The sequence below is a fragment of the Bufo bufo genome, chromosome 5, assembly GCF_905171765.1.
Source record: "Bufo bufo chromosome 5, aBufBuf1.1, whole genome shotgun sequence".
Classification (NCBI taxonomy): domain Eukaryota; kingdom Metazoa; phylum Chordata; class Amphibia; order Anura; family Bufonidae; genus Bufo; species Bufo bufo.
The window spans coordinates 484,248,539-484,276,104 of record NC_053393.1 but is presented as its reverse complement, the minus strand read 5'-3'; the positions used below and the strand labels follow the sequence as shown (position 1 = coordinate 484,276,104).

Below are 27,566 nucleotides of genomic sequence, written 5' to 3'. Positions count from 1 at the left end.
TAGAAATATATGGATAGAAAGATCTGATACATTTTTATAAATAGATTCTGCTTAATGGGGTCCTCTGAGATAGGGAAGGCCTTTTCATATGAATGTAGGGGGAAATATGGAGTGGGTTCACGTTCTGAGCTTACTTCATACATGGTGAGTGTGTAAAACAGCTGAGGAAAGAGTTGAACGGCACACCTCTGTGGTGAAGGTGGTGCTCAGTGGTATATAAAGTTCATGCAATTGAAGAGAAAACCACGGCACTCTAGTTGCTGTTTCGTTAAATGCTTATTTATTGGAAAGCTTTTTTGATTTTTTTAACTTTTTTATCTATCCAGAGAATAATATTTAGCCGCTGGCCAACGTTTCGATCAACAATAGATGGATGGATAAAAAAGTTAAAAAAATCAAAAAAGCTTTCCAATAAATAAGCATTTAACGAAACAGCAACTAGAGTGCCGTGGTTTTCTCTTCAATTGTAAAACAGCTGACACCTGTTGAAAATTAATGGGGATAGAGATTACTTCAATGCTGGTTATTTAACCCCTCAGGTGCTGCTGTCAATAGTGACTGCAGCATCTGTGGGGTTAGCAGAGGGAGTTGGGTTTCTCTACCCTTCTAATTGGAGCCCCTGGGGTGAAATCGCAGAGCTCCCAACGCTGTCAAAGCAAAATCTAAAGCCGTGCCAGAGGCAGCATTACATCCTGTAAAAATTCTATAGACTGCAGTAGTATTCTACTGCAGTCTATGGTGCAACATACCAGAAGATTGCATTTTCAAGTCCCCTAAGGGGACTAAAAAGTACAGTAAAAAAGTGAAAACATGTTTTTAGAAATATGAAAAACACAACAGAAAAATTCTAATGACCCCCTTTCCCAATTTTACACATAAAAGTAAATAAACATTAATGAAAAAAAAAACATAATTGGTATCGCTGCATCTGAAAATGTCCAAACTAATGCTGTAACAGAAAAAAGATAATATTAGCTGATTTGCTGTTTTTTGGTCACATTGGCCCCCCCAAAAAATTGAATTAACAGTGATCAAAAAGTTGTATGTACACTCACACAGCTCTGTACACAGAAAAATAAAAAAGCTATGGCTGTCAGAATGTAGCAATGCAAAGGAAAGAAATTTATAAAGGTTTCATATTTTTTTTAAAGTAGTAAAACATAGAAATAAAAATATAATATATAAAAAATAGAAAGTTTAGAAATTGGTATAGAAGTAATCATACTGACCCACAGAATAAGGATGTGGCATAATTTTTAGCACACAATGAACCCCATAAACAGTTACTAAACTCCAGAAAAAATGCCAAAATAGTTTATTTTTATTTTTTATTTCACTGAATATTTATCCCCTTGCAATACAAGCTATGGTACATTAAACAAGGCCTTATATGGCTGTGGATCAGAAAAAATTAATAAAAAATGTATGGCTCTTTGAAGGTGGGGAAAAAAATTAATTACAGTGCTCCAGGTCCAGTGCCAAGCTCCCTTCTCCTTTGCTTCTGTCCCTTCATGAGCGGAGGTGTGACTTGCACATCACCACTACCAGCTAATCAGTAGCCTCAGTGGTAATGTGTGCATACAAGTTGGTAAATTCGGGGCATCTGAACTCTGTCCCCTGGGTATGCCCCAAATCTGCTTGGAAACAGCCACCTATGCTGGGGTTGTTGTTAGTAACACCCATTTTCGACCCGGGACATCCTGAATTTGCACGCACTGTCTCCGAAAATCAGGGGCAGTCCCAGCAAATTCAGAACAGTTGGCAACTATCTGCGTGCAGGCATGACACCTGAACGCTGCCATCACTCAAGCTGTTGACTGGCCAGCAGTGTTGACATGATTGTAGATGGCATACCAGACTTTGGCCTAGTGGGCACTGGAAGCAGTAAGTGAAAAAGAAGGGAGCTTTGCACTGGAACTCGAATGGCATTGACTGTTTTTTTTTTTTTTTTTCCTGCATGGCAATGTTAAGAGTTTTTTTGCTTTCCCCATATTAATTACTAGAGTTGAGCGAACACCTGGATGTTCAGGTTCGAGAAGTTCGGCCGAACTTCCCGGAAATGTTCGTGTTCGGGATCCGAACCCGACCCGAACTTCGTCCCGAACCCGAACCCCATTGAAGTCAAAGGGGACCCGAACTTTTGGGCACTAAAAAGGCTGTAAAACAGCCCAGGAAAGAGCTAGAGGGCTGCAAAAGGCAGCAACATGTAGGTAAATCCCCTGCAAACAAATGTGGATAGGGAAATGAATTAAAATTAAAATTAAAAAAATAAAAATTAACCAATATTAATTGGACAGAGGTCCCATAGCAGAGAATCAGTCTCTTCATGCCATAGCAAAGAATCTGGCTTCATGTCAGCAGAGAATCAGTCTCTTCATGCCATAGCAGAGAATCTGGCTTCATGTCAGCGCAGAATCAGTCTTCATGTCATAGCAGAGAATCAGGCTTCACGTCACCCACCACTGGAACAGGCCACTGTCACATATTTAGGCCCCGGCACCCAGACAGAGGAGAGAGGTCCCGTAACAGAGAATCTGGCCTTATGTCAGCACAGAATCTGTCTTCATGTCATAGCAGAGAATCAGGCTTCACGTCACCCACCACTGGAACAGGCCACTGTCACATATTAAGGCCCCGGCACCCAGACAGAGGAGAGAGGTCCCGTAACAGAGAATCTGGCCTTATGTCAGCGCAGAATCAGTCTTCATGTCATAGCAGAGAATCAGGCTTCACGTCACCCACCCACTGGAACAGGCCACTGTCACATATTTAGGCCCAGGCACCCAGACAGAGGAGAGAGGTCCCGTAACAGAGAATCTGGCCTTATGTCAGCACAGAATCTGTCTTCATGTCATAGCAGAGAATCAGGCTTCACATCACCCACCACTGGAACAGGCCACTGTCACATATTTAGGCCCCGGCACCCAGACAGAGGAGAGAGGTCCCGTAACAGAGAATCTGGCCTTATGTCAGCACAGAATCTGTCTTCATGTCATAGCAGAGAATCAGGCTTCACGTCACCCACCACTGGAACAGGCCACTGTCACATATTTAGGCCCCGGCACCCAGACAGAGGAGAGAGGTCCCGTAACAGAGAATCTGGCATTATGTCAGCGCAGAATCAGTCTTCATGTCATAGCAGAGAATCAGGCTTCACGTCACCCACCACTGGAACAGGCCACTGTCACATATTTAGGCCCCGGCACCCAGACAGAGGAGAGAGGTCCCGTAACAGAGAATCTGGCCTTATGTCAGCGCAGAATCTGTCTTCATGTCATAGCAGAGAATCAGGCTTCACGTCACCCACCACTGGAACAGGCCACTGTCACATATTTAGGCCCCGGCACCCAGACAGAGGAGAGAGGTCCCGTAATAGAAAATCTGGCCTTATGTCAGCACAGAATCTGTCTTCATGTCATAGCAGAGAATCAGGCTTCACGTCACCCACCACTGGAACAGGCCACTGTCACATATTTAGGCCCCGGCACCCAGACAGAGGAGAGAGGTCCTGTAACAGAGAATCTAGCCTTATGTCAGCGCAGAATCAGTCTTCATGTCATAGAAGAGAATCAGGCTTCACGTCACCCACCCACTGGAACAGGCCACTGTCACATATTTAGGCCCAGGCACCCAGACAGAGGAGAGAGGTCCCGTAACAGAGAATCTGGCCTTATGTCAGCACAGAATCTGTCTTCATGTCATAGCAGAGAATCAGGCTTCACGTCACCCACCACTGGAACAGGCCACTGTCACATATTTAAGCCCCGGCACCCAGACAGAGGAGAGAGGTCCCGTAACAGAGAATCTGGCCTTATGTCAGCGCAGAATCAGTCTTCATGTCATAGCAGAGAATCAGGCTTCACGTCACCCACCCACTGGAACAGGCCACTGTCACACATTTAGGCCCCGGCACCCAGGCAGAGGAGAGAGGTCCCGTAACAGAGAATCTGGCTTTATGTCAGCACAGAATCTGTCTTCATGTCATAGCAGAGAATCAGGCTTCACGTCACCCACCACTGGAACAGGCCACTGTCACATATTTAGACCCAGGCAGAGGAGAGAGGTCCCGTAACAGAGAATCTGGCCTTATGTCAGCACAGAATCTGTCTTCATGTCATAGCAGAGAATCAGGCTTCACGTCACCCACCACTGGAACAGGCCACTGTCACACATTTAGGCCCCGGCACCCAGGCAGAGGAGAGGTTCATTCAACTTTGGGTTGCCCCGCAATATAATGGTAAAATAAAAATAAAAATAGTATTGAATGAGGAAGTGCCCTGGAGTAGAATAATATATTGTTAAGGGGAGGTAGTTAATATCTAATCTGCACAAGGGATGGACAGGTCCTGTGGGATCCATGCCTGGTTCATTTTTATGAACGTCAGCTTGTCCACATTGGCTGTAGACAGGCGGCTGCGTTTGTCTGTAATGACGCCCCCTGCCGTGCTGAATACACGTTCAGACAAAACGCTGGCCGCCGGGCAGGCCAGCACCTCCAAGGCATAAAAGGCTAGCTCTGGCCATGTGGACAATTTGGAGACCCAGAAGTTGAATGGGGCCGAACCATCAGTCAGTACGTGGAGGGGTGTGCACAGGTACTGTTCCACCATGTTAGTGAAATGTTGCCTCCTGCTAACACGTTCCGTATCAGGTGGTGGTGCACTTAGCTGTGGCGTGGTGACAAAACTTTTCCACATCTCTGCCATGCTAACCCTGCCCTCAGAGGAGCTGGCCGTGACACAGCTGCGTTGGCGACCTCTTGCTTCTCCTCTGCCTTCGCCTTGGGCTTCCACTGGTTCCCCTGTGACATTTGGGAATGCTCTCAGTAGCGCGTCTACCAACGTGTGCTTGTACTCGCGCATCTTCCTATCACGCTCCAGTGTAGGAAGTAAGGTAGGCACAATCTTCCTATCACGCTCCAGTGTAGGAAGTAAGGTAGGCACATTGTCTTTGTACCGGGGATCCAGCAGGGTGGCAACCCAGTAGTCCGCACACGTTAAAATGTGGGCAAACTCTGCTGTCGTTGCGCAGGCACTGCAGCATGTAGTCGCTCATGTGTGCCAGGCTGCCCAGAGGTAAGGACAAGCTGTCCTCTGTGGGAGGCGTATCGTCATCGTCCTGTGTTTCCCCCCAGCCACGCACCAGTGATGGGCCCGAGCTGCTTTGGGTGCCACCCCGCTGTGAACATGCTTCATCCTCATCCTCCTCCACCTCCTCCTCATCCTCGTCCTCCAGTAGTGGGCCCTGTCTGGCCACATTTGTACCTGGCCTCTGGTGTTGCAAAAAACCTCCCTCTGAGTCACTTCGAAGAGACTGTCCTGAAAGTGCTAAAAATGACCCCTCTTCCTCCTCTTCCTCCTGGGCCACCTCCTCTTCCATCATCGCCCTAAGTGTTTTCTCAAGGAGACATAGAAGTGGTATTGTAACGCTGATAACGGCGTCATTGCCACTGGCCATGTTGGTGGAGTACTCGAAACAGCGCAACAGGGCACACAGGTCTCGCATGGAGGCCCAGTCATTGGTGGTGAAGTGGGTCTGATCCGCAGTGCGACTGACCCGTGCGTGCTGCAGCTGAAACTCCACTATGACCTGCTGCTGCTCGCACAGTCTGTCCAGCATATGCAAGGTGGAGTTCCACCTGGTGGGCACGTCGCATATGAGGCGGTGAGCGGGAAGGCCGAAGTTACGCTGTAGCGCAGACAGGCGAGCAGCGGCAGGGTGTGAACGCCGGAAGCGCGAACAGACGGCCCGCACTTTATGCAGCAGCTCTGACATGTCGGGGTAATTGCGAATGAACTTCTGCACCACCAAATTCAGCACATGCGCCAGGCAAGGGATGTGCGTCAAACCGGCTAGTCCCAGAGCTGCAACGAGATTTCGCCCATTATCGCACACCACCAGGCCGGGCTTGAGGCTCACCGGCAGCAACCACTCGTCGGTCTGTTGTTCTATACCCCGCCACAACTCCTGTGCGGTGTGGGGCCTGTCCCCCAAACATATGAGTTTCAGAACGGCCTGCTGACGTTTACCCCGGGCTGTGCTGAAGTTGGTGGTGAAGGTGTGTGGCTGACTGGATGAGCAGGTGGAAGAAGAGGAGGAGGAAGCTGAGTAGGAGGAGGAGGAGACAGGAGGCAAAGAATGTTGCCCTGCGATCCTTGGCGGCGGAAGGACGTGCGCCAAACAGCTCCCCGCCTGGGGCCCAGCCGCCACTACATTTACCCAGTGTGCAGTTAGGGAGATATAGCGTCCCTGGCCGTGCTTACTGGTCCACGTATCTGTGGTTAGGTGGACCTTGCCACAGATGGCGTTGCGCAGTGCACTCTTGATTTTATCCGACACTTGGTTGTGCAGGGAAGGCACGGCTCTCTTGGAGAAGTAGTGCTGACTGGGAACAACATACTGTGGGACAGCAAGCGACATGAGCTGTTTGAAGCTGTGTGTGTCCACCAGCCTAAATGACAGCATTTCATAGGCCAGTAGTTTAGAAATGCTGGCATTCAGTGCCAGGGATCGAGGGTGGCTAGGTGGGAATTTACGCTTTCTCTCAAATGTTTGTGAGATGGAGAGCTGAACGCTGCCGTGTGAGATGGTTGAGATGCTTGGTGACGCAGGTGGTGGTGTTGGTGGTACATCCCATGTTTGCTGGGCGGCAGGTGCCAACGTTCCTCCAGAGGCGGAGGAAGAGGCCGAGGCGGCGGCAGCAGCAGAAGAGGCCGATGCGGCGGCAGCAGCAGAAGAGGTAGCAAGGGGAGCCTGAGTGAGTTCCTTGTTTTTAAGGTGTTTACTCCACTGCAGTTCATGCTTTGCATGCAGGTGCCTGGTCATGCAGGTTGTGCTAAGGTTCAGAACATTAATGCCTCGCTTCAGGTTTTGATGGCACAGCGTGCAAACCACTCGGGTCTTGTCGTCAGCACATTGTTTGAAGAAGTGCCATGCCAGGGAACTCCTTGAAGCTGCCTTTGGGGTGCTCGGTCCCAGATGGCGGCGGTCAGTAGCAGGCGGAGTCTCTTGGCGGCGGGTGTTCTGATTTTGCCCACTGCTCCCTCTTTTGCTACGCTGTTGGCTCGGTCTCACCACTGCCTCTTCCTCCGAACTCTGAAAGTCAGTGGCACGACCTTCATTCCATGTGGGGTCTAGGACCTCATCGTCCCCTGCATCATCTTCCACCTAGTCTTGACCCCTGACCTCCTGTTCAGTCTGCACACTGCAGAAAGACGCAGCAGTTGGCACCTGTGTTTCGTCATCATCAGAGACGTGCTGAGGTGGTATTCCCATGTCCTCATCATCAGGAAAAATAAGTGGTTGTGCGTTAGTGCATTCTATCTCTTCCACCCCTGGGGAAGGGCTAGGTGGATGCCCTTGGGAAACCCTGGCAGCAGAGTCTTCAAACAGCATAAGAGACTGCTGCATAACTTGAGGCTCAGACAGTTTCCCTGATATGCATGGGGGTGATGTGACAGACCGTTAGGCTTGGTTTTTTTATGCGCCATCTGTGCGCTTTCTGCAGAAGACTGGGTGGGAGATAATGTGAACGTGCTGGATCCACTGTCGGCCACCCAATTGACTAATGCCTGTACCTGCTCAGGCCTTACCATCCTTAGAACAGCATTGGGCCCCACCAAATATCGCTGTAAATTCTGCTGGCTACTGGGACCTGAGGTAGTTGGTTCACTAGGACGTGTGGCTGTGGCAGAACGGCCACGTCCTCTCCCAGCACCAGAGGGTCCACTAACACCACCGCGTCCCTTATTAGATGTTTTCCTCATTGTTCCCGTTCACCACAATTTTGAGAATGGCAAATTTGGGAATAGTTTTTCAACCCAGAACAAAAAGTGTGCTTTTACGGTCACTACAAATAACTTGACCAGCTAAAACAGTACAGATTTGGTTGAATAGAAATGTGAGGCCTGTTTTTTTTTGCGCTGTGTGACAGGTATAGGTTTAATCACAGAATTAGACTTGTATCTGCACGGTAGCGTGTGTGTTAAGTTTTTCTAAATGACACTATCGGCACCTTCAATGTAAGATATCCTTTTTGGGATAGATTTCAAGTAGGCCTCATATAGCAGAAACTAGTTATTTTGAGAATGGCAAATTTGGGAATAGTTTTTCAACCCAGAACAAAAAGTGTGCTTTTACGGTCACTACAAATAACTTGACCAGCTAAAACAGTACAAATTTGGTTGAATAGAAATGTCAGGTCTATTTTTTAGGCGCTGGGTGACAGGCTCAACTTGCCCCTGATGTAGAATATGGCCAAAAAATAACCACACTATTGATGGTTAAATGCACTTGGGTGACACAGGCTCAGCCTGCACCAGATGTAGAATATGGCCAAAAAATAACCAGACTGTTGATGGTTAAATGCACTTCGGTGACACAGGCTCAGCCTGCAGCTGATGTAGTATATGGCCAAAAAATAACCAGACTGTTGATGGTTAAATGCACTTCGGTGACACAGGCTCAGCCTGCAGCTGATGTAGTATATGGCCAAAAAATAACCAGACTGTTGATGGTTAAATGCACTTCGGTGACACAGGCTCAGCCTGCAGCTGATGTAGTATATGGCCAAATAATAACCAGACTGTTGATGGTTAAATGCACTTCGGTGACACAGGCTCAGCCTGCAGCTGATGTAGGATATAGCAAAAAATAACCACACTATTGATGGTTAAATACACTTGGTGATAGCTTGTGCTGGCGCACCACAAGCCACAAAATGGCCGCCGATCACCCCAGAAAAAAGTGATCTAAAAACGCTCTGGGCAGCCTCAAAAAAGTGAGCAAGTCGATATTAGCACTTCAATGATCCACAGCTGCAGATCGATCACAGAATGAAGTCTTTTGGAGGAGTTAATCTGCCTAATCTCGCCCTAACGTTGCAGCAGCAACCTCTCCCTATGCTTGAATCAGCAGAGTGACGTGCAGCGATACGTGACCCAAGCTTATATAGAGGCTGGGTCACATGCTGCACTGGCCAATCACAGCCATGCCAGTAGTAGGCAAGGCTGTGATGGCCTCTTGGGGCAAGTAGTATGACGCTTGTTGATTGGCTGCTTTGCAGCCTTTCAAAAAGCGCCAAGAAAGCGCCGAACACCGAACCCGAACACGGACTTTTACGAAAATGTTCGGGTTTGGGTCCGTGTCACGGACACCCCAAAATTCGGTACGAACCCGAACTATACAGTTCGGGTTCGCTCATCCCTATTAATTACCTATCCTGAGGATAGATCAACAATATCAGATTGGCTCGGTCCAACCCCTGGCACCCCTGCTGATCAGCTGTTTAAAGAGAATGCAGCTCCCTTCACTGTTTACCTGCTCGCCGTCGACATTGCAGTGGCAAGTAGGTGTAATTACATCTCAGCCATTCTATTGACTTGAATGGTAGAGAGCAATTGTAGTTACACTCCAACCCATTCAAGTGAATGGGACAAAAGAGCTGCAATAGCAGGTAAACAACTGAACAGCCAGGGGTGCCAGGAGCCCTGAGGATAGGTCATCAATATGGGGAAGGCAGAAAACCCCTTTAAATAGGGTACCTAGCCTCAAAGAACCACTTTACATGAACATGAACCCTTTACATTTTTTTATGTGAAACTTTAATTTGAATAATTGCGTTTATTTATAATCCAAAGAAAATAACAATCTGCAAATTTTTATTGGTGTTTGGGTATGTAGAAGAAAACAAGTGTAATTAAAGAGCCTTTTAATATAACAATGCCAATTTACAGGCTCTCACTTTTTTCACATTTTGTTAGGTTGCAGCCTTGTGCTAAAATTAACCACTTCACATCCGCCCATAGGATATAAACGTCCTATGGGTGGATGTTTAACTCTGAATGGACGTTCTGGAATGTCCATTCAGAGATGGCAGCTGCACGCTAATCGTGCAGCTGCCTAGCGGGGGGCCCACTGTCAGTGACAGCAGGGCACCCCAGTGAGAATCAGGGACAGTTCTCAGGTGTCCCTGCTTTCTAGATCGCTGCATACACAGCGCTCACCGAGCACTGTGTATACAGATCAGGAAGCGCTATGCGCTTCCTTTCCCGGCCGGTGGTCATGTGACCACCGGGGCCGGGAGAGTGCAGGAGCTGTCGGGTCTTTCACAGACCTCGATCAGCCCTGCACTGAGGCTGTACCTCGGAGGTGAACACCGTAAAAACATACAGCAGTTTATGACCACATATGGGGTGTTTCTGTAAACTACAGAATCAGGGCAATAAATATTGAGTTTTGTTTTGCTGTTAACCCTTGCTTTGTTACTGGAAAAAATGGATTAAAATGGAAAATTTGCTAAAAAATAGAAATTCGGAAATTTAATCTCCATATTCCATTAACTCTTGTAGAACACCTAAAGGGTTACCAAAGTTTGTAAAATCAGTTTTGAATACCTTGAGGGGTGTATCTTCTAAAATGGGTCACTTTTTTGGAGTTTCTACTCTAGGGGTACATCAGGGTGGCTTCAAATGGGACATGGTGTCAAAAAACCAGTCCAGGAAAATCTGCCTTCCAAAAACCATATGGTGTTCCTTTCCTTCTGCGCCCTGCCGTGTGGCCATACAGCAGTTTACGACCACATATCTGGTGTTTCTGTAAACTACAGAATTAGGGCACTAAATATGGAGTTTTGTTTGGCTGTTAACCCTTGCTTTATTAGTGGGAAAAAAATGATTAAAATGGAAAATCTGCCAAAAAAGTGAAATTCTGAAATTTGATCTCCATTTTCCATTAATTCTTGTGGAACACCTAAAGGGTTAACAACATTTGAGTGGTTTCTATTATGTAAGCCTCACAAAGTTACTTCAGACCTGAACTGGTCCTTAACAAGTGGGATTTGGAAATTTTCTGAAAAATTTCAAGATTTGCTTCTAAATTTCTAAGCTTTCTAACGTCCTCAAAATATAAAATGACATTCACAAAATGATCCAAACATGAAGTAGACATATGGGGAATGTAAAGTAATAACTATTTTTGGAGGTATTACTATCTATTATAAAAGTAGAGAAAATGAAATTTGGAAATTTGCTAATCTTTCAAAATGTTTGGTAAATTTGGTATTTTTTATAATTAAAAATGAAATTTTTTGACTCAATTTTACCACTAACATGAAGTACAATATGTGACGAGAAAACAGTCTCAGAATGGCCTGGATAAGTAAAAGCGTTTCAAAGTTATTACCACAAGTGACACATGTCAAATTTGCAAAAATGGCTCTGTCAGGAAGGGGGAAATGGCCCGAATGTGAAGTGGTTAAAATACAGCAAGTTTTCCACCCATAATTCTTCACTCAATATTCCATAATGACAAAGTGAAAACAGAATGTTGGAAATCTTTGCTAATTTATTGAAAAGGAAAATTTTTCAAACCCTTTACTCAGGACACTTGAAGTACCTTTTATAGCTAGTAATAATAAGACTCCCTGTAGTAGCCCCAGCAATTATGCCCCCTGTAGAGTCCCCAGTATTTATAATGCCCCCCTGCAGTGCTGCCAGTATTTATAATGCCCCCCTGCAGTGCTGCCAGTATTTATAATGCCCCCTGCAGTGCTGACAGTATTTATAATGCCCTCCTGCAGTGCCCCTGTAGTTATATTTCTTCCTGTAGTGCCCTGAGAAATTGTAATGCCCCAGTAAATGTAATGTAAATAACATCATTTCCCTTCCTCCAGAATACAGTCCCATGTAAGAAACATCAACCCCTCCGTACAGACTCCTCTAGCATAAAGTCCCATGTTAATAACAACATTTTCCTCCTTTGAAACCCAACACACAGCCTTATGTAAGAAAGATCACTCCTCTCCTTTCAGCCCCCACCAAAATATAGTCCTATGTAATTAACAATTAGTGATGAGCGGAAGGGGTCATATTCGAATTCGTGATATTTTGCGAATATTTTGTAGAATATTCGCCGAATATTCGTGAATTCGAATATTCGTTATATTCTACGATTTTTTTAACTCGAAAAATCGACAAGGTAATGATCGCGTAATATGCAAATTTTCGTAAAGCGAAACATGATTCCTCCCTGCTTGTCACTTGTGGGCCAATGAGTCATAGCACTATATCGAATATATTCGTTTTTTCAAATATTCGTAATATTCTAAAACAAGAATATATAGCAATATAGCGAATATTCGAAAAAAAAACGAATATAGACAAATTTAGCTAATATAGTGCTATAATCTTTTTTTTCCAATAGTAGAAATTTTTTTCCAATCTGAACTTCAGATGAGAAAAAAATTACAACTATTAGACAAAGAAGATTATAGCACTATATTAGCTAAATTGACCTATATTAGTTTTTTTTCCCGAATATTCGCTATATTGCTATTGTCACACTGGGTAGGATACAAGATACAATAGAAACACAGAAAACCATAAAACAAGTGTCTAGGCCAGAAGCTGTGGATAAAGGTCACCTCCTGACAAATCCCTACCAACTCTCCCTGGACTTCTGTGCCCACGTTCAGACCCTGAAGGTGGGAATAAACGTGCCCCCGTGCCTAATACTGAAGAAACCCTAAGATCCCTAAGATGGTGGAAAAGGGGAAAAGAGACAGCCTGCTTCCTCAAGCAAGGAGGGAGCAGGTGTCTCCCTAACAGCCTAGACAGAACACAAGAGAGAAACAAAACCAACTTATCTGTAGCTGAGCAGAAACAGCCATTCCTTCCTTCCTTCCTCAGAGCAAGATAGAAGCTATAACCTGCACAGGACACTGGGAAGGGGCGTAATTTAAACTCATACAAACGACCCCACCCAGTGCACCTGAAAGGAGGCGGATACAGCTCAAATCCAAACCCAAAAACAAAACAAACTACACACGTGCTGCTAACCTGGCAGACCTCCGCACATAACCTGAGCAGGGCATGACAGCTATATATTCTTGTTTTAGAATATTACGAATATTCGAAAAAACGAATATATTCGATATAGTGCTATATATTAGTTTTTTAGAATATTCATAATTTTTCCCATTTAAAGTTATGATTCCTCCCTGCTTCTTGCTTGTGGGCCAATGAGTCATTGGCCCACAAGCAAGAAGCAGGGAGGAATCATGTTTTTATTCAATTGAAAAATTCGCAATAAAAATTCGCATTACAAAAATTCGCAATAAAAAATCTTGAATATTTGAAATTACGAATATATCACTATATTCTAGATATTCACGGATTTTCAAAGTACCTATATTCGAGATAAAAATTTGCAATTCGAATATTCGTGATCAACACTAATTAACATTACTCCCCCTTCTTTCCGCCCCCTCCAACACACAGTCCCATGTAAATAACATTACTCACTCCAGCCCCCTCCAACATACAGTCCCATGTACATAGCATCACTCCCTCTCACAGCTGCCTGCAATATACAGTCCCATGTAAACAACATCACTCCCTCCAGCCCCCTCTAAAATACAGTCCCATGTAAATAACATCACTCCCTCCCCCAGCCACCTCCAACATACAGTCCCATGCCAATAACATCTCTCCCTCCAGCCCCTCCAACATACAGTGCCATGTAAATAGCATTCCCTCACCCAGCCACCTTCAATAACATTCCCTCACCCAGTCCCATGTAAATAACGGCCCTCCTTTCTCTTCAGCCCTTCCAACATACAGTCTCAGGTAAATAATATCACTCCATCCTGCCAGGCAGGGAGTGGGTATAACATTAGAGAACTACAACTCCCAGTATTTCTCTGGCTCTCACACTGAATCCTTCTCATCATCACAGGTCCTCCACCACTTCTGTCCTTCGCTGAGTTCTGCCCCCATCCTGCATTGATAAGTCCTGCAGCTCCTGTGTAGTAAGTACAATAGATGCAGAGCAAGTCCTGGTCCATAGTCAACTCTGCTGTTTTATTGCAGAGTGCCACACCTCCCCCCCTCAAGACCAGTTTGAAAAGAAATGAAAAAAAAAAAACTTTCTCCATTAATTCTGCTCTCCCTGCTGGCCGGCACCCTAGGCTTGTGCTTTTGCGCACCTTATGGTAAATATAGCCCTGAGTGGCATCACGTTTGGACACAGCGTCACATGGCTGTGCTGTGATTTGCTGTCATGGTCATAAGATGTGATTTTTAGTACATATGATGCTGTTACTGAGAGGACCAACATGGTGGAACATTGTAAAATTACAGCTGCCTTCATAAATGATTATTTTGAAGGATGTTGATGCAAACTGGAAGACCCCTTTACGTTTGCATTTAGGGCAAGTGTTTTGGCCATTTTTCCTAATGATGTACAGGCAACCTCTTCTCTAAACTCAAGTGCCCTGGCTCCGGCAAACAGCGGCGATCAGCTACAGTCCATACATACATTTCAGCCTTTGACACCTTTAACATCTTCTTACCAACCTCCCCTCATAAAAGGGATGTTCCACGTAGCCATAGGAGGTGATAGAACATTCATACAGGGATTAGATTCATAAAACGACAATATAAGGATGACATTTGATTGGAAATCCTCTACTCCAGTATCGACCTTATTGCTACTGATGTGAGGACACTGAACAGGGCACCACAAGATGATTGTCAGGTTCATCAGTATATGGATTATATTCTCTGCTTGCATTATTATTTTATTTAATTTTTTTTAATTTAATTTACGGTATTTATTAATTATTTATTTTATTTTATATTATTTTACATATATAGGATGGAGAGCATCTTTAACAGAGGTTTAAAGGGGTCGCATGAGCGTTTAATACTCTCCTTAGGATAAGTCATCAGTATCTGGTCGGTAGGGGTCCAACTCCTGCCACCCCCACAGATCAGCTGTTTGAAGAGGTGAGCATCACAGCCGCTTCCTAGGCCAGTGACGTCACATTCATCGCCATACGCCTAGGTGGAGTTCAGTCCCATTCAAGTGAATAGAGCTAAGCTGCAATACCAAGCAGAGCGCCGTCCACTGGATAGCCACTGTCAGTCATTGCCATGCCACTCACCAGAGTGCCATGCTCTCTCCAAACAGCTGATTGGAGGGGGTACCGAGGGTCAGACCCAGTGGCGTAGGGATCGCCATAGCAACCAGAGCAATGGCTATGGGGCCCTACGCCACTGGGGGCCCGTCCGGGCCGCCTTCTGTTGATTTTTTTTATTTTTTACTTATTTACATACACACTACACACAGGCAGCCAGGAGGAGTCAGGACTGGAGCAGGGCGCACGCAGGGCTGGGCCGACACAGTAGCTGGGGAGGCTCCAGCCAGGCCACTGAGTAACTCAGAAGATCCGATGGTATATTCTAACCCCCAGGCGTTCCCATGGTGACGGGGACGCTTGCCTGGGGGTTAGAATATACCATCGGATCTGAGTTTTCACGGGCTCAGTGAGATCATAAAAACTCAAATCCGATGGCATATTCTAACCCCCAGGCGTTCCCATGGTGACAGGGACGCTTGCCTGGGGGTTAGAATATACAGGGCCACGCCGCTCACAGCAGTATATTTATAAACTAATCAGTAACTGCTTTAACTTTAATCATTGCTCATTGCTGATCTCTTTACTTGGATTATTTGGATATCTTACTCTGTCTTAGCTCCGGTAACAGCAGGCAGTGCGGGTGGGCGGCGATCACTCACTGACGTCACGCGCCTGCTCCTCCCACTAGGCGGCGCAGGCGCTTGACGTCAGTGAGTGAGCGCTGCCCGCACTGCCTGCTGTTACCGGAGCTAAGACAGAGTAAGATATCCAAATAATCCAAGTAAAGAGATCAGCAATGAGCAATGATTAAAGTTAAAGTAGTTACTGATTAGTTTATAAATATACTCCTGTGAGCGTCGGGGAGGGGGATCTGTGGATGGCACTGTTTAGGGGGGATCTGTGGATGGCACTGTTTAGGGGGGATCTGTGGATGGCACTGTTTAGGGGGGATCCGTGGATGGCACTGTTTAGGGGGGATCTGTGGATGGCACTGTTTAGGGGGGATCTGTGGATGGCACTGTTAAGGGGGGAGATCTGTGGATGGCACTGTTTAGGGGGGAGATCTGTGGATTGCACTGTTTAGGGGGGAGATCTGTGGATTGCACTGTTTAGGGGAGGGGGGATCTGTGGATGGCACTGTTTAGGGGGGATCTGTGGATGGCACTGTTTAGGGGGGATCTGTGGATGGCACTGTTTAGGGGGGAGATCTGTGGATGGCACTGTTTAGGGGGAGATCTGTGGATGGCACTGTTTAGGGGAGGGGGGATCTGTGGATGGCACTGTTTAGGGGGGATCTGTGGATGACACTGTTTAGGGGGGATCTGTGGATGACACTGTTTAGGGGGATCTGTGGATGGCACTGTTTAGGGGGATCTGTGGATGGCACTGTTTGGGGGGAGATCTGTGGATGGCACTGTTTAGGGGGGATATCTGTGGATGACACTGTTATGAGGGGGGGGATCTGTGGATTGCACTGTTTAGGGGAGGGGGGATCTGTGGATGGCGCTGTTTAGGGGAGGGGGATCTGTGGATGGCACAGGGGGGGGGGCCCATACATTTTTTTGCTATGGGGCCCATGCATTTCTAGCTACGCCCCTGGTCAGACCACCACCAATCACATACTGATGACTTAAGGACAGGTCATAAGTATTAAAGGGGTTGTCCCATGAAAAATATTCTACAGTTTTCACACCTACATCTGGATCTGAGTACTTTTGTAATTAAAAATTAAGCATAGCCAAATTTTATTCAATAAAATCTAGTTGTATAGCTCCACCGGCTGTTTGTTTTTTTCTTATTTCTTTGACCTGCTCACTGAGATGGCCGCACATGCTCAGTTTCACCCTTCAACTGCCTCCTGAGCTGTGATAGGCAGAGCACGCCCCCTTATCTGCAGCAAAATAGAAACTCCCCTTGAGCTGTCAGCTTGATATAAATCTAGCAGAGCAATGAACGGGGAGATCTCTAGATCCATGTTAGGTACAGGGCTGGTCCTAGCTTTGTTAGAAAGAGACTGCCATGTACTATATGATGTCTGATTTTCATTTTTTCCATTAGTCACGGGATAATCCCTTTGAACACTTTAATCTCCTTCTTTCCAAGCAATATTTCATATCTGTGGTCTTATTCTCTGCAACCATAATCCCTTATTGCCGTCGTCTAGGAGAACACTGTCTATGTTTGTCTGGACAGTGAGCGTCGTATCATTTTGTAGGAATTCAAGCGGCTCAATTACATGACCTAAGCTGAACTTTTTCAACCGAGATGATATCGCCCACCTTCCCCCCACTTTGGACAAGTATTGTTATAGGGAAAGACACATCTACATTTGTTCAATTTAGTCTCTAGTGTTTCTTAGCGGCAGCACAAAATGGTCTCTGGGAAATGCTTGTTAGAGAAAAGGATAGCGGTGGAAAATGACATAATTTGTCTCCTCCAAATTGCCCATTAGCTCTGCACCGTTCAATTTAGAGATAATATTTATTCTGACAATTGAGATAGAAAGCTGGAGAACGTCATGCAATGGCGGCCGCTCGTTTCATGCTTCCGAAGAGCTGTTGTTTACACGGCAATTACCTGCGGCAGCTACTTAGTGAGAACGGAGCCTAGAAGATCACAGTGTAGGTCAGAAAAGTCACTAGTTCTAGATGTAAGACCTCCGAGGCCGTAGATGAATAGGCGCTATTTTATTCTTTTTTCCTAATTCCATACGTCCCTTCCATACAGATAACGCGTGACGTCAATCCGCAAGCAGTGAATGCCTTTTCAAGTTGCTTGTGCGCAAACTGCTGGGATTTGACCCTCCACCGCTGCGTTCCGCTTAGCAATCGCTTCCTCACCCACTGCGTGTAAAAATAAACCCCTTATTTCTGCTCGAACTACATAATAAATAGAATATTCCCTTGATTTTATAACCCCTGCTTTCAGCTGTGCCTTTTTTTAACTCCATGGAGACTGGAACAACACGTAAATGAGCATTAAGAGTTTGCAGCTGTTCCACACTCCTACCTTAACGTATTCTTGTCTTGTCAATGCCGGGCCAAGCAGGGAGTTGGTGGAACAATAATGGTCTAATGGGGGAATGCCAGGCAGGAGCCACTGACACAATAACAGTGTGAAAAGAAAAGCTTTAATTAACATGAAGGGAGAAAAAAAAAAGATCATCGAAGGGGGGAGCGGTTTATCTAGTGAGTAATACAAAGTGCAAATGAAAATGTATGTACACATGTAGCAGAGCTGAGTTTATCCTTTCTGTCTTTTACATAACATGAATACTATCAAGCTACAGGAACAACACGTAATACAACCTGATTTCACATTAAATGATTTAAGTTTATGGAAAATTTGGGATATACAAGGCAAAAAAAATTGTTGAGGGTTCACTTCAGGATCCTAGGAAAGCAGATGATGGTTTTGAATAGTAAGACTAGTTTTACACTTGCAGCTTGGACCACCGACAGTTCTGGTAGAGAACAGCCTGCAGGAGGTCTTCAGATCAGGCATTGCCAGAAACTGCCGCCCTCCCGCCTGACCCCATTGGCCATAATGGGGTCTGCTATAGATCCGGCCACTACCCGGCAAATATGCCGAGAATCAGCCTGACTAAAAACCCTGCACTCAGCTGGACTGGCTGGCTGGCAGGTGTGAAAGAAGCCTAAAGTCTACAATACTTGGGCCTCCTAGTAGAACGTGCATACCTTATTCATTTATGTTGATTACCTAGCACTAAGGGTCCTTTTACATGGCCCAATACTGGGTCATAACGAGGGCCGATGGTCGATAAAACAAGTCAATCAGCATTAGTTTAAATAGCCTTTAAATGGGCGATAGAAAGCGCATGGAGAACAGAAGATCGCTATGATCCCATACACTTTACATTATGTTGGCAGCATATCCACTGCATATCCACTGCTAATAAAAAAAGAGGGGCTGCCGATCAGCATTTTTATGATAATCGGTGGGGGGTTTGAGGCAATGGGCTGATTTGGGACAGCTTCATAGTAATGTACATATTCTAGAAGTGTAGGATAACACAGATGATCCCTACACAAAGGGGGAAAAAGTCTTTGTTGTGTTCGTGGGTGTCACGGCGGGCGTGCACTCAGTATAACAGATAACGCACCAATCAGGCTCTGGGCGAGAGACAGGGGATGGGTCACCTCCTAGCTAATCCCTGACCTCTTTCCCTGCACTGCTCAGCCCACCTACAGACCTTTAAGATAGGTATGAGGTGTCCCCGTGCCTGGGCTGACAAAACCCTGAATTCCCTGAGATGGTGAAGTGGAAAATAGGAACAGCCTGCTCGCACAGAACCTGGATGGGATAGATGACACAAAACAACCAACTAGAAATAACACTTATCTTCCTGAGCTGGAACAGACAGCCAACCTTCCTTCCTAGCTTCTAAGACCACAATGATGAGTATAATCCGCTCAGGGCACTGGGCTGAGGAGCTATTTAAACTAATGACTCCACCGAGTGCACCTGATGAGGGGCGGATCCAGCACGACTCCAAAACAAACACTAAACTCGTGCTGCAATCCTGGCTGACCTCCGCACATCGTCAGAGTGGGGCATGACAGTGGGTTAGATTCAGACTCAGGTCTCTAGTGATAGAGGGCAACAGCGCTAACCACTGGACCACAGTTCCTTAATCATGGGCGGTTTGAGGACTCCAAGTAGGCAGGTCTAAAAATGCATAAAATATACTCACCATGCCTTCTGTTTCTAGTGTAACCTTCTAGCATTTTTAGCATACGTACAGATTGTTTGTACTGTCACACTAATACCTAATTAATTACCATAAAATGAAATAAAAAGAGATGAAAAAGCTAGAGAAACTTCCATTAAGAATTTCATACTTTAACTAGGAATTTCTGAGTTTAGAAAATACAGATACGTCGAGGTTGTATCTTTACCTGCATGTCTGTTCCTATCATGCTAACGAATGAACAGTAGGTGTCCGTGATGAGAAAATAGTGCTGCCACTTTACAAATCACTAGTCAGACCACACATGGAGTACTGTGTACAGTTCTGGGCTCCTATGAACAAGGCAGACATAGCAGAGCTGGAGACGGTTCAGAGGAGGGCAACTAAAGTAATAACTGGAATGGATGGACTACAGTACCCAGAAAGATTATCAAAATTAGGGTTTTTAGTTTAGAAAAAAGACGACTGAGGGGAGATCTAATAACTATATACCGACAATAAATATATCAGGGCTCAGTACAGAGATCTCTCCCATCATCTATTTATCCCCAGGACTGTGACTGTGATGAGGGGACATCCTCTGCGTCTGGAGGAAAGAAGGTTTGTACACAAACATAGAAGAGGATTCTTTACAGTGAGAGCAGTGAGACTATGGAACTCTCTGCCTGAGGAGGTGGTGATGGTGAGTTCCCTAAAAGAGTTCAAGAGAGACCTGGATGTATTTCTGGAGTGTAATAATATATTACAGGCTACAGCTACAAGAGAGGGGTCGTTGATCCAGGAAGTTATTCTGATTGTCTGATTGGAGTCGGGAAGGAATTATTTCCCCTTAAGTGGGGAAAATTGGCTTCTAACTCACAGTTGTTGTTTTTTTGCCTTCCTCTGGATCACCTTGCAGGATAACAGGCCGAACTGGATGGACAAATGTCTTTTTTCAGCCTTATAAATTATGTTACTATATTATTTCTACAAACTTTTGTTGCACCAAAAAATGAATGTTGGGTTGAAATAAACATTTGTTCAAGGCTTGTTGCTTTATTTGTTCAAGGTTTAGTTGGAAATAATTTCAAAAGTCAAAGGAGTATATACAGTCGGGTCCATAAATATTGGGACAGCGACACAATTCTAACATTTTTGGCTCTATACGCCACCACAATGGACCTGAAATGAAACTAACAAGATGTGCTTTAACTGCAGACTGTCAGCTTTAATTTGAGGGTATATACATCCAAATCAGGTGAACGGTGCAGGAATTACAACAGTTTGCATATGTGCCTACCACTTGGTAAGGGACCAAAAGTAATGGGACAGAATAATAATCATAAATCAAACTTTCACTTTTTAATACTTGGTTGCAAATCCTTTGCAGTCAATTACAGCCTGAACTCTGTAACGCATAGACATCACCAGACGCTGGGTTTCATCCCTGGTGATGCTCTGCCAGGCCTCTACTGCAACTGTCTTCAGTTCCTGCTTGTTCTGGTGCATTTTCCCTTCAGTTTTGTCTTCAGCAAGTGAAATGCATGCTCAATCGGATTCAGGTCAGGCGATTGACTTGGCCATTGCATAACATTCCACTTCTTTCCCTTAAAAAACTCTTTGGTTGCTTTTGCAGTATGCTTTGGGTCATTGTCCATATGCACTGTGAAGCGCCGTCCAATGAGTTCTGAAGCATTTGGCTGAATACGAGGAGATAATATTGCCCGAAACACTTCAGAATTTATCCTGCTGCTTTTGTCAGCAGTCACATCATCAATAAATACAAGAGAACCAGCTCCATTGGCAGCCATACATGCCCACGCCATGACACTACCACCACCATGCTTCACTGATGAGGTGGTATGCTTAGGATCATGAGCAGTTCCTTTCCTTCTCCATAATCTTCTCTTCCCATCACTCTGGTGCAAGTTGATCTTGGTCTCATCTGTCCATAGGATGTTGTTCCAAAACTGTGAAGGCTTTTTTAGATGTTGTTTGGCAAACTCTAATTTGGCCTTCCTGTTTTTGAGGTTCACCAATGGTTTACATCTTGAGGCGAACCCTCTGTATTCACTCTGGTGAAGTCTTCTTTTGATTGTTGACTTGGACACACATACACCTACCTCCTGGAGAGTGTTCTTGATCTAGCCAACTGTTGTGAAGGGTGTTTTCTTCACCAGGGAAAGAATTTTTCTGTCATCCACCACAGTTGTTTTCTGTGGTCTTCCGGGTCTTTTGGTGTTGCTGAGCTCACCGATGCGTTCCTTCTTTTTAAGGATGTTCCAAACAGTTGTTTTGGCCACGCCTAATGTTTTTGCTATCTCTCTGATGGGTTTGTTGTGTTTTTTCAGCCTAATGATGGCTTGCTTCACTGATAGTGACAGCTCTTTGGATCTCATCTTGAGAGTTGACAGCAACAGATTCCAAATGCAAACAGCACACTTGAAATAAACTCTGGACCTTTTATCTGCTCGTTGTAATTGGGATAATGAGGGAATAACACACACCTGGCCATGGAACGGCTGAGAAGCCAATTGTCCCATTACTTTTGGTCCCTTAACAAGTGGGAGGCACATATGCAAACTGTTGTAATTCCTACACCGTTCACCTGATTTGGATGTAAATAGCCCCAAATTAAAGCTGACAGTCTGCAGTTAAAGCACATCTTGTTCGTTTCATTTCAAATCCATTGTGGTGGTGTATAGAGCCAAAAATGCTAGAATTGTGTCGATGTCCCAATATTTATGGACCTGACTGTAGTGCGTTTGGAATGTCTTCAGACCCTTTCACTTTTCTTACATTTTGTTATGTTGCGACCATGGGCCAAAATAAAAAAAAATCGTGCGAGTTTGCTAATTTATTGAAAAGGAAAACTAAAATCTTGCACTGACATAAGTATTCAGACCCTTTACTTAGTGCTTAGTTCAAACACCTTTGGCCGAGAATAAATTCTTCAGTCTTCTTGGGGATGATGCCACAAGGTTTGCACACCTGGATTTGGTGAGTTTCTGCCATTCTTCTCTGCAAATCCTCTTAAGCTCTGTCACGTTGGATGGCGAACATCAGTGGACAGCAGGGACGTAGCTATAAGGGAATCAGGGGAAGTGGCTGCTTTGGGGCCCAAACTCAGCAGGGACCCACTCAGGAGGAGGACTAAAAGATATTATTGTCTGGGCCCCCTCAACAGTATTATACAGTTACATTACATACAGTGAGACTGTAGGAAATGGACGGAACGGCTGCCAGGCCTTGTCTGAGAGAGAGATATCTTGAATAGCCACAGGAATTGGGGTTGAATGGGAGGAGGGGGTTGCACTGAAGTTTCTGGGGGATGGGGGGGCCCATTCAAAAATTTGCTGTGGAGCTGTGGGTCATTTCTAGTTACACCACTGGTGGACAGCTATTTTCAGGTCTCCCCAGAGATGTTCGATTGGGATCAGGGCTCTGGCTGTGCCACTCAAGAGATTCACAGAGTTGTCCTTAAGCCACTCCTGTGTTTTCTTGGCTTTGTGCATAGGGTCATTTTCTTTTTGGCAGGTAAACCTTCGGCTCAGTTCAGATCACTCTGGATCAGATTTTCATTGGAATGTCTCTGTACTGAAAAACACAGCTGCTGAAAAACACCCCCATTGCATGATGCTGCCGCCACCATGCTTCACTGTAGGGATGTTATTGGGGAGCTAATGAGTGATGGTTGACCTTCTGGAAGTTTCTCCCATTTGCACACAATATTTTTAGAGCCCAGACAGATAGACCATTGGATTCTTGGTCACCTCTCTTACCATAGCCCTTCTCCTGCAATTACTTTGTTTAGTGGGCAGTCATTTTAGGAAGAGTCCTGGTTGTTCCAAACTTCTTCCATTTAAGAATTATGGCGGCCACAATCCTGTCTGTGAGCTCTACAGGCAGTTTTTCCTCCTCATGGCTTGGTTTTTGCACTGCTATGCATTGTCAGCTGTGAGACCTTACATAGACAAATCATGTCCAATCAACTGAAATTACCACAGGTGGATTCCAGTCAACGTGTAGAAACATCTCAAAGATGATCAAGAGAAATGGGAGGCACCCAGGGCAAAATTTCAAGTGTCATAGCAAAGTGTCTAAATACTTATGTCCATTAGAAATATTACTTTTCTTTTTTAATAAATTTGCAAACATTTCTAAAATTCTGTTTTCACTTTCTCATTATGGGTAATTGAGTGCAGATGGATGGGGCAAAACTAGATTTTTTTTTATATTTTATCAGAAGGCCGCAACGTAACATAATGTGAAAAAAAGTGTAAGGGTCTGAAGACCGTGAATGCATTGTATGTCTAATATGTCATTTTATGGTATATGGAGCCTTCAACATGAGCAGATGGCACTCTACAGGTTTTGTCACACAGTTACATCTCCTGATCAGGAGTGGATCATAAAAGGAGAGAAAGTATAACGGACAGATATGACTTCTCATTTTTTTTTTTATTCACTCCTGGTTTTGGTTTCCAAAACTGCATTAGGAAACCTGTACGTCCGGTCTTACCTTTAGACTCCAGAGTCTGTTGAACTCCATTAGGCACCCTCTTCCCTTCATATGTTGGTCATATTTGTTAAATGAAAGTTGGCTGAACCTGCTGATTTGGTGTATAAAGCTTATAATCTAATGTGTATTGGGATGTCCTTGCTCCAGAGGATGAGGGAAAGAAGAATTGGACATGTTTAACTTCAACTAGCTTGATCCTCTGTTCTCACGAGAGATAAGCCACCACCCAAGGTGTTTGGCAGCAACTTGTTCCCACATGCATAGCCAAGGGGAGCGTGCATGTGTATGGTGGAGTAGGGAGGAATAGCTGTCTATCAAGCCAACTGCTCACATCTGATCGATCGATCTATCTATCTACATCTCTATTATCTATCTATCTATCTATCTATCTATCTATATCAATCTATCTAATATCTCTATCTATCTATCTATCTATCTATATCAATCTATCTAATATCTCTATCTATCTATCTATCTATCTATCTATCTATCTATCTATCTACCTACCTATAATGTATCTATCTCATATCTATTATCTCAGTCATCAGCAACTTTTGGAACTCCAGCTGCTGTGAAACTACAACTACCAGCATGCAAACATACTCAGAAGTTCTTATAACTCCTATAAAAGTGAATGGAGCATTCTGGGATTTGTAGTTTCAGAACACCTGGAGTGCCAGAGGTTGCTGATCTATCTATCTATCTATCTATCTATTTTGTCTGTTATACTATGTTGTGACATTTATGTGATATATATATATATATATATATATATATATATATACACACACATATGACAGTTCATCTTTGGATGGATTGGGGACATCTCACACTTCCTGAGGATTTCATTTACACTATATTGTTTGTCCTATTGCTGGGAAATTCAGGTGATTCATCATGTTCTCCAAAGCACCTGATCCCTATTCCCTAGATATCACGCTCTCAATGTGACAGGAATACAGCAAGCTATGGCTTTTATATCTTGAAAGGCCAAGGTGATAACTCTTTTGGGACTTAAGCCTTTCGCCTATTGATGAGTTCCATTTTTTTGCTAATGCTTTTTCTCTGCTCACTCTTAACAGCCCCCTGACTGTGGAGAAGGGTCTGGAATTATTAAACGAGGTGGCCGTGCTCCTGAAACAGCAGATGAATGTGTTTAGTGATGTCAGGTAAGTTTCATTATCTACCCGCGTTCATATTTTATTCCGCTCTCAGCTCCCCATTGCAGTATCATTTTTGTTGCTTTTCGCTATCCTTTTCTAGTATAATTGCGCTGACCACGTTACGAGGAGATAGTGGGATATGGATTTTGAAGTGTTTTCTAACTTTAATAAAAAATCAGGCAGGATTTAAAGTAAACTTTGGTGAAGAAAGTCTCAGGATCTAGCAGGAATATTCTATTTGATGAATAATGCTTTATCATTGTGCGATTACAGAGGAAACTTTCAGAATTTTCTAACATTTTAACATCCACAGGAGTATGGAAAGGGTTAGCATGAGAGATTCTAGCAGCTTGGAATTTTATTAATACTGTAAGATGCAAATCTATCCGAAATAATATGACGGTTGCATTTTTACCTTCGGAAGAACAGAAAAGGTTTCATGTATATCAACCTTTAAAGGGGTTATCCTAGACTAAAAAATGCTCCCCCATATGCCCGGACCCCTCACAATGAATATACTTACCCTGCTCCCCCCCTCCCTCCACCGCTCCTGGTCCCCGCACCGCCGCTGCTGCTTCTCCCCGTGCGCGGATGAAAACATCCACAGTGTCGGGGGGAGCAGCCAATGGCAGGCGGGGACGGGGACGAGCCTCCCTAGCATCGCGGGTGACAAGGAGTAGTGCAGGGAGCGGGGAGTCAGGTAAGTAGATTCATTGTGAGGGGCCCGGGCATATGGGGGACATTTTTTTGTCTCGGATAACCCCTTTAACTATGGCATAGTCACGTATGCAATAGTAAATGGAGTTCATGTTACAGTACTAGTGTAAATTAGTACTGCAGATTTAAAGGGGTTGGCACATCTCTTACATTGGTGGCTTGTCACTAGGATATGTCACCAATGTCTGATAGGTGCAGGTCCCACCTCTGGGACCCACACTTATCTCTAGAATGGAGCTCGCAAAGTGAAGAAGAGCAGACCACGCATGCGCAGCCGCACTCCATTTATTTCTATGAGAGCACGGAAAATAACCGAGGACTGGCTCAGTCTATTTTTCCGTCAGTCCCATAGAAGTGAATGGAGTGGAGGCCACTCTTCCCATTCATTTCTGTGGGACTTTGAAAAATAGCCACGCTGCTCGGCAATTTCCGGCACTCCCATAGAAATGATGGGAGGACGGCTGTGCATGCATGGTCCGTTCTCCTTCAGTTTGCGTTTATTGTTCAGGGACCCACACCTATCAGACATCGGTGGCATAGCCTAGCGATATGCCACCAATGTATGAGTTGGACCAACCCATTTAAAGAAGTATTCCTAGGCTGCCTGCCTATGTTGAAAACAAAAAAACAGCACTTACCTCACCCATCCTCCGCCTTTGTTGTTCTGATGGTACCAGGGTCTCTGCTGTTCTCCACTTCCTGCTCTTGTCTGGTTGGGATTGCTGATCACCCAGTCACTAGCTGAGGCAGGTCTCAATGATTGACTGATTCACAGCCATTTCCTGCTGTGTCAGCAGGAAGTGGAAAGCAGCAGGAACCTGGGCACCTTCTTAAAGGGGTTGTCCAGGATTAGAAAAACATGGCTGCTTTCTACCAGAAACAACACCTGTCCATAGGTTGTGTCTGATATTTCTGACTATTGAAGTGTATGTGGTTGACCTGTAATACCTGTAGACAGGTGTGGTGCTATTTTGGAAGAAGGCAGCCATATTCTTGTAATCCTAAATGACCCCTATAAAGAAGACCTTTCACCTGGATATCCTTAATCTAATTATTTTCCTACATTATAGTACGGCCCCCACTGATGTCTTGGTACTTTTTTTTTTCTAAAGAACCCCCCGTTCGTCCGCTGTGGTCCCTGAATCTTTTGGCGCCTCATATGCTAATGGTTGTACTAGGCGTGGACTTGTATTTCTCCTGGGTGCGGTTATCTTCTCCCTGGCTGCGAGCGCATCCAATCAGAGCGCCCCACTCTTAGCCAAGTAGAAGGAGCTCAAGTTCTCGCGAGAATTGCAAGAACTTGAGCTCCTTCTCCCTAGCTAAGAGCGGGGAGCTCTGATTGGATGCGCTCGCAGCCAGGGATAAAATAACCGCGCCCAGGACAAATACAAGTCCACACCTAGTATAACCGAGTCACTTCATTAGCATATGAGACGCCAAAAGATACGGGGGCCACAGCGGACAAACGGGGTGGTTCTTTAGAACTGAGAGGATAGATCATTAGTTTAAACAAACTGCAGAACCCCTTCAAGTATATTTTATGTTATATATTTT

At 44.9% G+C, this 27,566-nt stretch overlaps 1 protein-coding gene across 1 annotated transcript in view; it reads left to right on the top strand.

Annotated features, from left to right (window-relative positions):
• Window positions 1-27,566, top strand: part of PTPRN2 (protein tyrosine phosphatase receptor type N2) — a 1,243,324-nt gene that overhangs the window by 439,906 nt on the left and 775,852 nt on the right. Inside the window, exon 10 of the mRNA XM_040434195.1 lies at window positions 25,215-25,301. Within this exon, the coding sequence (XP_040290129.1) occupies window positions 25,215-25,301 (87 nt within the window). The remainder of the gene's footprint in view (window positions 1-25,214; window positions 25,302-27,566) is intronic.